At 47.1% G+C, this 14,836-nt stretch overlaps 1 protein-coding gene across 3 annotated transcripts in view; it reads right to left on the bottom strand.

Annotated features, from left to right (window-relative positions):
- Positions 1-14,836, bottom strand: part of GRK4 (G protein-coupled receptor kinase 4) — a 101,436-nt gene that overhangs the window by 2,781 nt on the left and 83,819 nt on the right. For all 3 annotated transcript variants that reach the window (XM_058546619.1, XM_058546617.1, XM_058546616.1), the window contains 5 exons: positions 10,092-10,181; positions 8,779-8,987; positions 3,495-3,632; positions 1,141-1,278; positions 507-644 (listed from right to left, as the gene is read on the bottom strand). In XM_058546619.1, the coding sequence (XP_058402602.1) occupies positions 507-644; positions 1,141-1,278; positions 3,495-3,632; positions 8,779-8,987; positions 10,092-10,181 (713 nt within the window). The remainder of the gene's footprint in view (positions 1-506; positions 645-1,140; positions 1,279-3,494; positions 3,633-8,778; positions 8,988-10,091; positions 10,182-14,836) is intronic.

Here is a 14,836-nt window from a genome sequence, read left to right as displayed (position 1 = left end):
GTCCAAGGAGAAAAACTTCACTTGGAAAAAAAGAATTTTCTAAATTTAATGCTACTACAAAAAAGTCTCTTCAAGCCACTCTTCCATTTTCAAAAGAGAATCAGCTTTCCCTGTGCAAGTGGGCCAATGAGATAACAGCTGTAAGAATCAGAACATGTAAGGTACAAATTTAAATAATATGTATTGTTTTATGGTTGTTTTACAAGTCACTGCATTCTGATCCTAGCTTAGAATGCTTTGTCATTGACAGAGGAATCTGTTATTGAGTGTTGGTAAGCCATTTCTTCTTTTGGGATCAGAACAAGAGTCTTCACACCAACAGCAAACACCATTGTGAGGATTCTTCCGGCTGGGCTCAAATAGCACCACATGGCTGGCTCTTAAACTATGGGAAATGTCTTATGTAACAGGCATTGAAAAAAGAAAAGAAAGTTTTTACCTTGGTGAAATACTTAACACATCACATTGAAAAAGAACAAAAGAACAAACCGTCTTATCACCCTCACCCCGCTTCTGAAGAGTCTGTAGAAGAAGCCTCTCTTTGGTCTGGGAACTGTCTGACGTGCTTTCTCTTCTACATCTAATGCCATCTTTTCCTCATTCGCACTTTCGTTGATGTCCTTGAAGCATTCCGATTCAATCATCTGCATCCACAGAGGAGCAGGATGGAGTGTGGGAGATGACACCACGAGGTCAGTTGGCCGCCTCCCACCTGGCACCCGTGCTCAGCACTCCAGGGCCACTCCAGTTCCCGCCCTCGATTCCTGCTTCCCCTGCTTCCTGACCTCTTCTTGGGGGAGGTAACAGGGCCACCTCTTTTGAGCATGCCCCTAAAGCAGTTAACTACCATGGGAACCACGGTGCCAGCCAGCTCTGCTTCGGGCACGGGACTCAGGGCTGGCAAGACCCCATGGGATTCCACCTCCTGTCGAGGGACAAGGGGCAGCGGCCATGCAAAATATCACCTCCAACCACAGTCTCAAACACACACACACACACACGCAAATGTGTGTGTATGTAAAAATAGCTAAAAAGATATTTTAAAGAGGAAATTGTTTATTATGCACACATATACACATAATTTTTTCTTTTGTCATTGTTATGACTAGTATAAACCTGCTATGCTGAAAAGGGCAGTACCTCATTCTGCCAGGGGATGGAGACACACCCCGTAACAAACTGACTGTAGAAGGTGTCATCTGTGGTGTCCAGGTAGACTCCTCTCACCGTGGAGAACTGCTCAATATCCAGGACGTCCTTGCAATAAACTGCATGTGGCTGTGCACCAACAACAAAAAGGCATCGACCATCAGATGACTGCAATCTTTCTTAGTTTCCTTAATTACTACGAATACAATGCACGTGAAGTCGATGCACCAACACCCTACTATTCCTGTTTCTTTGCCGAGTTCCTCATTGGCGGTATTTTCTAATCCTTCCTCCAGGGAACTTGCAGAGTCACAGACCCTGTGGACACCAGCCCACAAAGGCTCCCACCCTCCTCTCCTGCAGTGGAAGATGGATTACAGATAGGGGCCGGGGATCAGGAAGGGAGACGATGGGTGCTCTTGTTGGAATACTGTGGAGAAGGATGGAGACCATCAGCCGGGGACTCTCGCCCCTGCCTCCAGCCCTCGGCTTCCTTCACGCACAGCACCCTGCGTAAAGTCTAAGTAAAAAACGACAGGTCCCGCTTCTCACTATCCCTGTCAGAGGTCATCTAGTGGTCTTCAGCCGATCAGGGAGTCACAGGCAGCAGGTGCCTGACCCCTCCCGCTCCACTCTGTGGATTGGCAGACCCCCTTCGCTGGGACAGGAGCCCAGGCCTGCAGCCCCTACCCTGGCACTGCTGTCCTCAGGTACAAGGAGTCAGGCAAGCAGGCAGAGCATGTCCAGGCCCAGGCTGCTGCCTCCCCCAGTGCGGCTGCCTGCGATTCTGGGAATAAGGAACAAAAGGCACAGGAGTCTGCAGCTCCGGGCCAGGCCCTGCTAATGCAAGAGGCACCCTGCAGTTCTGAGAAATGTTCTACCTGCGTGCCTGAACTTGCACACGACAATGAGTGTGATAATCAAAGAAGTCATGTTCCGTTGGTCACTGGTCAGAACTTCTCTGAAAGTGGTTGTCATTCTTTCAGTCAGTTACCGCAAGGTGGGGAAATGCAAGCCACATGGCAGGCCCCGCCCTCAGGAGACAGTCCAGGCACGGCTGGTGAGGACTGAGCCCAGGCTGAAGGTCCGGAACCCCATACTGCCTGCCCAACTCAAACAAAACTGCCTGACACATTACGCTCAGACTCTACTGTGCACTGGCCCCCACGGGTTCCTCTGCTTCAATTCAGTGCAACACCCAGAACAGCCCCAGAGCCTCTGCCTGGCAGGCTCTGCCCCACACTTCTCAGTACCGTGCTTGGTGTCATCTCCCCCTCCTCAGAGAAGACTGTCTTCAGCCTGCCTTCCCTGCTCCAGACCCCAAGCAGCCCCAGGGCCTGGTGGAAAGAAGACTCTTGAGGCCAGATGGCTCATGTGAAGTGCCTGTGGCGCACTATCACCGTCCAGTGTTTTTCCGCATCTTGTAATTTGTTTTACTGCCTATCGCTGCAGGATGGAGCGAGCTCCACAGCAGCAGAGACCTTGCTCTCTCCCTCTCCCCGTGGCCCTAATACCTAGAGCTGTGTCTGGCAGGTGGTAGGCATTCAATAAACATGTAATGTGTGAACTAATCCAGAGGAAGAAGTTACTACTATAACATATATGAATATAAAATAAACATAAGTCCTGAATTATACAACTAAAAATATTTTAATTGTACATCCTACTCCCATCTTATCCCACAGAACTATCTTCACATTTCTATAGCACGCCTGTAGTGGACTGTTAAGGACAGAGTCCAGGATGTTGTTGTCATTCATTTATGCTTTCATCAACAGGTAGTCCCACCAAGCACTGACACGTGCCGGGCCCTGTGCTAAGCACTTGGAGACATGACTTCATTTGGGGCCCACAACACGCTCATGAGGAGGCTCAAGGGACCGCTCCAGGACCCTCAGTGTGGAGCCAGGACCTCGTGAGACGCGGAGTGGGGAAGCGTATCCCAGACTAAAGAAGCAAGTGTGTCAGCACCGACAGCAGAAAGGGGACCCTGGTAGCACGGAGGGCCCTGTAGGGCACACCAGGGAGGTCGTGAGCTGGTCCTGAGGTTTCTGAGCAGGGCAGTGACACAGGCTCGGCTCTACCAGCAATGACGGCCCACGCCAGACACCAGGCCTTGGGAGCCTGAGGGCTGCTGGGAAGGCCCGTGAGGACAGGTCTGGGGAGTGGTCTGGGGGGCTAAGTGGGGAGTGGGGGAGGGAGGAAGAACCAGATCAAGAGGCACCACCAGGCTGAAGCCACACCCAGGCTGTACCACCAGGTGGTTCTGTAACTGCTTGAAAACCACTGTGTTCCATGGACCCACTCTCTTGGACCCCCTCTTGCTCTCTTGGCAGTGTACTCACATCAGGACAGAAAGGGGGGTCTAACATGTTTGCTTCCAGTCTCTTGAAGTTAATGTCCTTGAATACAGGGTGTCCTTTTACTCCAGCTGCTCCGTCACCCTTGCAGCCCAGGCGTTGCTTGGGGTTCTTGGTGAGTAACTGTGTAAGAGGCAGACATGGAGTCAATTTAAGCTCCCATGATAAAAAAGAAAACGCAGAAAATCCCCATAATAATAACCAAAGAATTAGGCAGAGAGCACCTCCATCTAAACAAAAAAGGTCACTCAAATTTCAAAGTATCAAATAAACCTCATTAATTCTGATTTTACTAATCTAGACTATGTGATGCTTCAAAAAGCAGTTGAAACTCAAGTTTTGCCTTTGAGATACCATTTCAATGCTAAGTTATATTTATAATTAGAAACCATTTAATGTATTCATTAAATAGATCACCAAGGACCTCAGACGAGGCAAAAATTTAGCAAGCCTAGTTCTAGAAATTGTATACCCTTAAAATTAATAGAAAGTGTCTCTTTCAGAAGTATTCCTTGGGCCGGCCCCGTGGCTTAGTGGTTAAGTACGCGCGCTCCGCTGCTGGCGGCCTGGGTTTGGATCCCGGGCACGCACCGACGCACCGCTTCTCCGGCCATGCTGGGGCCGCGTCCCACATACAGCAACTAGAAGGATGTGCAACTATGACATACAACTATCTGCTGGGGCTTTGGGGGAAAAATAAAGAAATAAATAGAATAAAATAAAAAGTATTCCTTTTTATTTGACATTTATTTGACATATATTTATAATTGTCACAAATTCAAATAGGCCTTCCTCCACAATTATTATCAATCAAAAAGGTTTGGCTGTGCTCAAAACACAGGAAAGATCTGGACCTCTAAAATACAGCCTAGGGGGCCGGCCCCGTGGCTTAGCGGCTAAGTGCACGCGCTCTGCTACTGGCGGCCCAGGTTCGGATCCGGGCACGCACCAACGTACAACTTCTCCGGCCATGCTGAGGCCGTGTCCCACATACAGTAACTAGAAGGATGTGCAACTATGACATACAACTATCTACTGGGGCTTTGGGGAAAAAAAAAAGGAGGAGGATTGGCAATAGATGTTAGCTCAGAGCCAGTCTTCCTCAGCAAAAAGAGGAGGATTAGCATGGATGTTAGCTAAGGGCTGATCTTCCTCACAAAAAATAAATAAATAAATAAAATAATAATAAAATACAGCCTAGACCAGGGGCTGGGAGGCTGCAGCCACGGGCCACATCTCATCAGCTGCCTGATTTTGTACGTAAGGTTTCATGGGAACACAGCCGGGCTCGTTAGTTCAGTCACGTCTGTGGCTGCTCTTGCACTACAATGGCAGAGCTGAAGAGCTGTGACAGAGACCTGCAAACCCTGAGAAATATTTACATCCGGCCCTTCACAGAAGAGTTTGCTGACCCCTGGCCTAGACTCACAGCCAGCACCCGTGGCTTTTGTGAATATAAATCAAAGTCCCAGGCAAAGACCAGAGCACACTCTGGTTCCAGCTTATCTGCGGCGCCCCCGCACACACACCTATAGCCTCACCAGCTGAGCTCCAGCAGCAGCGCACACTCACTTCTGCCTCCTCAGACTTGCCGTGCTGTGCCTGCCCTGGGACCTGCACACACACTGTCATGAAACTCTTAGCCTGGCTGACTCCTACTAAACCACAGGTTCCAGCTGCCTGCCTCAGAGAATCCTCGACCTGTCCCTTAGGATACCCGTCACCACTGACATGAATACATCACTTGGGTAACTGCTTAGTGCCAGTCTGTCCTGCGGGACTCGAAGCTTCTAAAGGCAGGGTCTGTGGGAAGTCCTGCTGTATCCCCAGCACGTACCCAGGGCAGGGGCTCGATAAGATCTGCTCGATGGAGTTATTCTTTGCATGCTTTGTTAATTAAAAACATATCTGAAAATTAAGTGTAATGCCAAATACAATTCTGAAATCTCAGGGACTCCATGACTCCATCATCAAGCCTGTGCCAGCACACACCGTCCAATGGCCTTACCAGGCAGCAGAGGGCAGAGGAAAGCCTTGGACCCATAGTCAGAAAGCCTGGGCTCCAATTCGCCCACTGCCATGGACTATGGGACGTCATGAAAATCAAACTTAATTTTTCAACCATGAAGGCTATGAGAACATCTTAGAAATCCACTGTGAGGACTGGATGACATAGTTATGTCAAAGAGCTCTGAAAATTACAAAAAGGTATCCAAATGTCAAGTGTCACTATGACCTCCCATTTGGATTTCTGTAAAAAGCCAACTTTGTCTCTTCCCTTCCTTTCTTCTTTCCGTCCTACACAAGCCCAACACTCTGACCTTAAACCCTGCTCAGGCCACTTACGCAGCACATGAGCACAGAGCGCTGGGAGCAGGTGCCAGGCAGAGGAACAGGCAGAGAGGGTGCAGAGCCTTGCACAAGCCTGTAGCGCCCCCCTTTAAGTGCACTGGGTGCTGGGGCCCAGCCCACTGTCCTGTTCCTGCAGATCCTCACTCTCCCCTCTGCTCTGCTGTTTAAATCAACCTGCATCTTGAGATGCCCTCTCCTCCAATCCCTGTTTGTTAGAATTTAACCCACTCTTCAAGATCTCATTGTTCCTCCTCTTAGCGATTACTGAGGATTTCTGTGTTACTAAACACTTCACACGCGTCTTCCATTGTATCCTCCCAGCACCATCCATACCCTATAGACAAGAAACCTGAGGCCTGGAAAGGAAGCTTGTTGTGGGAGGCCGAGACTCGACCCTGGGCCCTGCCTCAAAGCCTGTTCTCTGAGTCACAACACTGACCCTCACTCAGACACCATCATCTTCCCCGAGCACCTCCAACAGAACGGCATTTCCTCACCCTGAGAGCCCTTAACCCCTTGTTTCTATCTTGTTTATGGCACTCATCAAATTCTGCTTTTTTATTACAGTTATTTTTGTTTGTTTTAGGCCTGCCATTAGGCCTTACATTAAACTGTGAGCTCCTTAGGGGTAGGCTCTATTTCTAATTTATATTTTCACATTCCTGCAGCCCAGTCAATGTCTCGTATGTAGCAAGGGCTCAGTCAATATTTATCAACTGAACATAAACAGTAACTCGAGCAGAATGGTATAAAATATGCAGCAGCTGACTAAACACTGTCAGCTCCAAGCAGAATGAGCTGGCTGGAAGAAAGGCCAGCCTGAGCCCACTGCTCAGTGACAGGCCACTAAGACACATCACTTCTTATAAAGACACAAGGAAAGGGAAACCGAAACAACTCTTCTCCAGCCACATCAACTCCCGTGGTTATTGATATCCTTGAGTATGAGGCATAACTGCTGGTGGTTCCAACACGCTCTTGGGGACCCAGGCTCCGCCTCTCTGTGGCTTCCTCTCCAACGACCTGATCCTCCGTCCCCGCCCCTGCCACTCTCTCCCTGGGTCACATCCTAGACTCTTCATGACCAGAAAGCCCTCAGTCTGCTGCATTTCAAGCAGCTGCCTCTCTGTGTGGCCCCCGTCTTTCTAGCTCTGGCAAGGAGGAGCCCTGACTCCAACAAGCTGTGGCTCACTCCTCCCTGTAATCTACTGAATCTGCGCTCTCCTCATTCTCCTCTGTAACCCACTGAGATTCCAGGGCCCATCATTCAACCACTCCTCTGCATGCATATCCCAGCCCCACTGCCTTTCTCCAGCTCCTTCACACCTACTTAAGCAAACCACAGCACCAGCCAAGTCCAACACCCCAACTGTTCCAAGCCTGCACCGTCCCGCCGAGTGTGGCAGGAGCACAACACACAATCAGGGCCACCATCTCCCTTTAAATCCACATGGGCCCTTGATGCTGCCGAGGAATCACCCCCAACTCCCTTCAGTCTCATCTCCTCCCTCACACCTCCAATGGCTCCCTCCTACCCTCGTGCAGCTGATGACCCGAGAGGACAGAAGCCACAAAAGAACATTCACAAGCCCCACCCGCCCCACACCTCCTGCTCACATGCTCCACTGGGTGCCAGGTCCTGTCCTCCCACCCACCACCAGGGCTTTGCCCCAGCCCTTCTCCCCTTCCTTGCAGTGGTGTGGACCTTCCCCACACATCCACCACATCACAAATCCTACAGGGTGCTACCTTCCCATGCAGCTGGACTCTGACCATTTCTCACTCGGCTCTGCCACCACCCAGGTCTGAGCCCCACCAACTTTCACCTGAATAGCTGCAAAGCCCCGGCTGGCCTCCCTCCAACCTGTCTAGTCTCTTCCCAGCACCTGGCGATCGCGAGTCCAAGCACGTGACCCCCTCAGAACTCTGTGATGGCTTCCCAAGGTCGGTGGCACGTCTCCTTGCTTCCTGCCCCATTCCATCCCTCCCTTGCCCCCCACTCCCGACCCCTCCATGCTTCCCTGTCCTGCAGAGTCCACACATCTTCCTCATTTGTTTTGTTTCCTGTTGATTCCCACCACCCTGCAGTAGAATGAGAGCACTGGAGGGCGGAATTCTTGTCTGTTTTACTCAGGATCCCCAATGCCTAGGACAGTGCTTGTCCCATAGAAGATGCTCAACAAATCCTCGCTGAATGAAAAAAATGTGCTTGGAAAATCACAAGTACTGGCTTAAGATAAGTAAGAGACAGAGAGAGCTTCTCTCATTCACTTAGTGTCTGGGCAGCATGGAGGAGGGAAACCGGCCCAGCCCCAAGGGCACATAGAGACCAAGCTGACGGTGCCTCAGGGGCCTTGTCTCCCTGCTGTGACACTCAGCCTTGTGGAGCCCTTACCACATCAAGGAAGGTGGCAGGCACCAGGCCTGCCGTCAAGTCAGGGTGTCTATTATGACTAGAGTCCCTGGCAGCTAGTTAAAGGGAAGAGAAAAACCTCACCGTTTCAAATACCCTGAAGGTTCTGCTATCTGTTTAGTTTCATTTGAAATTGGTGAGTGAAACAAAGCTCAGCTGTGTTCTGAAAGGATAGTACCTTGGCATGCTCTTCCCTTCAGCAGCATCTTTTGAGAAAGCAAACAATGAACTCCACTCTGCTTCACTCTGATTGATCAGAAACCCAATTATGTCATTTCCCAGATGATGTCTGGAACTTTTCCCTACTGTCCTGTCTGACTGGAGAGGAAGCCTGACTGGCATTCGCATCAGGAAGCCACCTCTGGGTGCCTCTCCTGAGCCCGAGTGCTGTCGGCAGCAGCACTGCAGACCCACAGGAGGACTGCTGGGTCTTCCCAGCTGCCAGGGAAAACGACTAGAGCGAGCCAGACGTGTAATTCCCAGCCTCCCCGGAGCCCGACCCACCATCCTGCAGATGGATTTGGCGTCCTCTGAAAACTTCTCCGAATACTCCTCAGTGTCCTTCTTCACTCTTCGTTCCACCTCCTCCCGTCTGACTTTCTCTTTGAATTTTCTGAATGGAGAATGTCCCTGAATCATTTCATATATCAGACAGCCAAGTCCCCACCAATCAGGACTAAATGTATAGTTTTCATTATTGATAACTTCAGGAGCTACATAACAAATACAGGAAATTTAAATTAAATTAAATTTGGGGTTTAAAACTTCTTATAACTAATTCCAAATAACACATTATAAATTTAATATTTGTTACAACATGGATGAACCTTGAAAACATGTTAAGCCAAAGAAGCCAGACACAAAAGGTGAAATAGTGCATGATTCTATTTACAGGAAATAGGCAGAATAGACAAGTCCATGGAGACAGAAGGTAGGGCTAGGGTGGGAGGTGAGGGACGGGGAGTGACTGTTGATGGGTACTGGGTTTCTTTTTTGAGGTGATGAAATTAGACAGTGGTGACAGTTGCACAACTGCAAATAGACTGAAATCCACTGAACTCTACACTTCAGACTTTGGTGGACTTTATGGTACAAGAATTGTATTTCAATAAAGCTGTTAATAGAAACAGTTTGTACTATTCACAGAGCATGAAATGAATCGTCACAGAGTAACGTCTGGCTGGCTCTAACACGGGAAAACGGTGCCCTAGGGAAGACCCCGCCTCCTGAGGAGGAGGCTCCCTCCAAACATGCAGAGCCACACAGATGGGCGCCCCAAGGGCATTGGCCATCTATTCCCAACATAGTCAAGACCCCCAGCAGCAGGTGACAGCAGAAACAGAGGGACACGGGGTGTCACTGCAGAACTCTGCAGAGGCCCTCAGGTGCCTGCATGTCAGAGGCCAGCCCTGGGTCTAGCTGGCACTGTTGGGCTGGGAGCTGTGAGGTTATTCCTCGGGAGCTGACCCAAGGCCAGGGCCTCCTGTTCACAGAGGCTTCAGAATAACCAAGGAACAACGATTTCCCGAGGGGTCTGCGGGGCATGTGCACAGAGGGTGGCAGCATCAGAGTGAGGAGACCTGCTGTCCTGTCCCGACTGCCTGCACTCAGCTGCGTGACCTCCACGGGCCTCACACCCATCTAGAAGAGGAGGGTGGACGGCAGGACTCCTCTGCAGTTCCAACACTGGCTGGGCACAGATTTCAAACGCCCCAGGCTACCTACCAGTGGGTTAGAACTGACCTCCAGGTGCATTCGCATTTTCATTTCTCTCTGTTGGGAGGAAACAAGGAGCGCTGCAGTGGTCTTTCACATACCCATGTAGCCGACTGTTCCAACTCTGCCGCGGATCGTCTCCCCTTCTGGGATCTCGACGGCTAAACCAAGATCTGAAATGCGGATGTGCCCTGTGTGTGTTCAAATACATTACACAAATCATAGGGGGCGTGCTGTCACTTTGACAACAATAAAAAATGGAAAAAAAATCTAAAAACCCATGGATGGAAATTATAGCATTTCATACTCGAAAACATTTAAATCTAAAATTACATTTAACTTTTCCACATTTAGTAAAATACTATACAATTCATTCAGTTCCATTAACAGCAAGAAATTAGATTTACACCTGGCTATTGGTAAGGAAGCTCTTTAACCATATACAACCACTTGATAAAACAGAAGCATTGCATTTATTTTATTTCAATGTAACTACCAGATACATAAAAAAAACTATAATGAATACTACATCAACTACGAAACAGCAAATAAACACTATCAGAATACCAGTAGGCTTATATATAGGGACAATAGACAAATAATATGATGTTTTTCTCTGAAGAACAAATGGTAATGGAGGCAAGGAAATAAAAAACAAAATTAAGGAACTTCACTTAAACACTACGTTATGTGGGGCCGGCCCCGTGGCTTAGCGGTTAAGTGCGTGCCCTCCGCTACTGGCGGCCCGGGTTCAGATCCTGGGCGCGCACCGACGCACCGCTTCTCCGGCCATGCTGAGGCCGTGTCCCACATACAGCAACTAGAAGGATGTGCAACTATGACATACAACTATCTACTGGGGCTTTGGGGAAAAAAAGGAGGAGGATTGGCAATAGATGTTAGGGTCTTCCTCAGCAAAAAGAGGAGGATTGGCATGGATGTTAGCTCAGGTCTGATCTGCCTCACAAAAAAAAAAAAAAAACCTACGTTATGTGTTAATGCCGTTATATAGGAAGACTTAAATAGTTATTAAATTCCTTATTAAAATAACAAATTATGGAAAACATTCTTTTGAGACTCTAAAAAGATAAACCAGCCCGGGAGACAGACACCTTGCTCAGCTTATTCACCACTGTGTCCCCAGCTTCTAATACAGTACCCGCATACAGCAGGTGCTCAATAAGTATTTATCAAAGAAATGAATGAATCAACAGTAAATATTTCCTGAAGATGAAAAATAGGCAACATGTCCTTCAAGGCACTGAAATCATTTTAAAACAGTCTGCATTATGCTTCAGACAGAAAAATGGACCTCTGACTTAGCCTGCACCGCATTAAGAATCACATTATGCCCTTGTCACACGTCCACCCTTGGGGAGGCAGGAGGGCAGAGGGGTTAGAGCAGATTCTGGGGCCACGTGGCCTTGTGTTGAGTCCCAGGTCTGCCATTTATTAGTGTGGCTCAGTTTCCATTCAAACAAAAAGATTCTCTCAATAATGCAGCTTTTATGTATTTTATGTTTAAGTAGAGTACTGGCATGTTGTGAAATTTTAAGTATCTCTGTCTTTTTTTTCTTTTAAAAAGTGATGTTTTAAACTGAGAAATGAAAAGTAAAACCACTGACAAACTGACAAAAACTCAAAGTTTGAGAGCACAGTCGGTTGTCAGGGCTATGGGGAAGCAGGGACACTCACTGTGCTGGTGGGGATACAAACTAGCACAGCGCCCCCAAGAGGAATCTGGCAACACCTGGCAAAACTTGAGCTTAGCGCTCCCACTTCTAGGAATCATCCCAAGGATCCACTAGAAAAACAAGAAATGACGTGCACAGGGCTATGCATTGCAGCACTAACTGAAACAGCAAAAGACGGGGATAGCCTGTGATCTATCAGGGGGGACTGAGCAAACCAAGCCAGTTCATCTGTAGGCAGCCAGACAAAGGAATAAGGAAGATCTCCATTTTGTATTGTAGAGTGATCTCTGTTATAGATTAAAAAAGCAAAGTAGAAGGGCTGGCCCGGTGGAGTAGTGGTTAAGTTCCCACACTCCACTGTAGCAGCCCGGGGTTCGCGAGTTCAGATCCAGGGCGTGGACCTACACACCGCTCATCAAGCCATGCTGTGGCGGCGTCCCATATACAAAAGTGGAGGAAGATGGGCACAGATGTTAGCTCAGTGACTATCTTCCTCACCAAAAAAAAAAGCAAAGTGGAGAAAAATACTGTAATTATGTTAACGTCAATAGGAACTAATATTTTCAGCATGAGGAGAAAAAAACACAAACGTGAAATGAAGAAGTTAAATGAGAATTGGAAATATCAATATGAATCCATGATGAATATTTTCTTCAAACAAACAGTTTTTTCTCTGTACACTGAAAAGGCCAAGGATGAACGACCAATGCAACAGTAATGAGCATCGTGGTACCCAGACTGTGGTCTCACGATGCTGCTTTCCACAGAGAGGACCAGGTCCCTTTGGAGAAATGGTTGATCTCAAGTCTCGGTCAGCACGTGTGCACGATAATCCTGGAACATCTGATTCTAGCATAAAACAAGGCAGTTCTTAAAGACGAATGGACATCCCCTGGCCAAAGATGGGACAATCCAAACAGCAAAAGGAATAATGACTCCAATAGATTAAAATATACCAAAGTGTTAAAATCCACAAGTTCATAATGATACCAAAACAGAAAAAAACAAAAACCTCATTGGTCATCTTGGAGAACTAACACGATATTCTGAAAAGTGGAAATAAAGGGAAGTATTCAAGTATTTTACCTGCTTTTCCTGAACAAACAGGTAAATAAATGTTGATGAAGCAAAGTTCTTTTTGCACAAATAAGTGCAAAAGAAATGACAGAATTAGAATATCATCATTTTATAATCCCGGTGAAATGATGGATCTCAATATTGATCATTAAGTCATCAAGTGAAAGGCTGGCAGGAACTGAATAATGGATGGATCAGGCTGACAACATTTGCAACCACTGATCAATCTGAACACCATAACAAGAGACACTCAGCCATCATATGCCGCCTGATGTAATATAACAGGAAGTACACATGAAGTATGCGCACCAACAATCAAACCTGGACCTATTCCAGCCTCCAGATCTAACCACCGGCTTACAGGAAAAACAGGGGAGAGCCAAAATCTACAGCATGGGAAATTCTATAGGACAAATGTCTGTGTACTCGTCTGCCAGGCTGCCACAACAAAGTGCCACAGGCTGCGGGGCTTAAACAACAGTAATTTACTCTCTCATGGTCCTGGAGGCTGGAGGTCCAAGATCAAGGTGTCGGAAGGGTTGGCCTATCCTTCTGGCATGTAGAAGATCACCCTCTCCCTGTGTCTTCACATCCGTCTTTGTTCTAATCTCCTCTTATAAGGACACCAGTCATATTGGATTAGGGCCCACTCCAATGACCTCATTTAACCTTAGTTACATCTTTAAGGACCTTATCTCCAAATACATCACATTATGAGGTACTGGGAGTTAGGGCTTCACATCAATTTCGGAGGGGCAGAACTTGGCCCATAACACCTGGTTTCACAAACAAATGACAAAAAGAAGCAGGGAGGAAGAACCTATGAAGCTAAAAAAGACTCAACAAGATATCAACCAAATGTAATGTGGACTTCATTGAATATTCCAATATGCAACTATAAAAATGTTTATTAAATAATTAAGGAAGATTTAAAGCCAATGGGATATAGGTGATTTTAAGGAATTATTAAATACTTCAGGATGTAATAATAGCATTGTGTTTATGTTAAAAAATAATATCTTTATTTTATAGACAGAAGAATATGATGTACAGGATTTGCTTTAAAATCACTGTCAATTATAAAATGCTACTGGTTTTTACAAAAACTATTTATCTCATTTTTAAGGAATATATCTATTCCATAAAACTGAGGCCTCTTCTTTAGAAAATACAAGCATGATACCGTTTTCTTTGTTATCTCAACCCCCAGCTGCATTTCAGAAACCAAGTCCTCCTTAATTTATAAGTTTGCAAAGAAGAGTGCTGCCATATTTAGGACAAAGAGTAAATGCACCTCACAACCTAGAACAGATGATTCTCAGGTTTTTTTTTTTTACCTAATTCCACCACAAATGTCAAGTTCTGCTTTAAGAAAACAGAAAACCTAACAAGTTGTCAAGAAGGGAAATGGAGAAGTATTTACACAGACAATCATGTTACTCTGATGTACTGGTGGAAATTAGTTCTTAGGAATTTTAGTTGCATGATAGTAAAAATCCTAGAATCAATTGTGTTGTTTAAGTCATAGAAACTAAAGTAGAGCTACGATTACATTTTTAAAAACTAAGAGTAGGAAAACTAGAAGAAAAGAAAGTTAAAAGTCCCCCGAAATCAAGCAAAGCAAAACAAAGTTTTGTCATTCCTTTCTATTCTTCACTGGAATGTGACCAACTCCATGGGGTATAAGCACAACTAACACAGTAATTACCACAGAAATGATGCTGGGCTCCTGCTTCTGGGTGAGATGGAGAAGGTCGCCGTGCGCCCACGCTACTACTGACCACAACGAGGAGAGCAAATCACAAAAGTCACAAATTACAGGCACCAGCGCACCACGGCAGTGACTAGACTCGATGGACTAAATCTTTCGAGCGGAGAACCACACTAAGGTGAACTGATGAAGGGCAGCAGGTGTTTTCCTCAGAAGCAATTGCAAACCCTGGGGAAACCAGAGGCTGCTGACCTGGAGTGGGGGACTCTCATGGAGACCCTCCAGGTGCTGCCACCTGGACTCTAACCGAGGCTGGGAGCAGCTGGAGGCTGAGTCAAGATTTGGACCCCTGGAGACGGCTGCT

This window comes from Diceros bicornis, chromosome 8 (assembly GCF_020826845.1).
Source record: "Diceros bicornis minor isolate mBicDic1 chromosome 8, mDicBic1.mat.cur, whole genome shotgun sequence".
NCBI lineage: Eukaryota > Metazoa > Chordata > Mammalia > Perissodactyla > Rhinocerotidae > Diceros > Diceros bicornis.
This window is presented reverse-complemented; position numbering and strand designations above follow the sequence as displayed.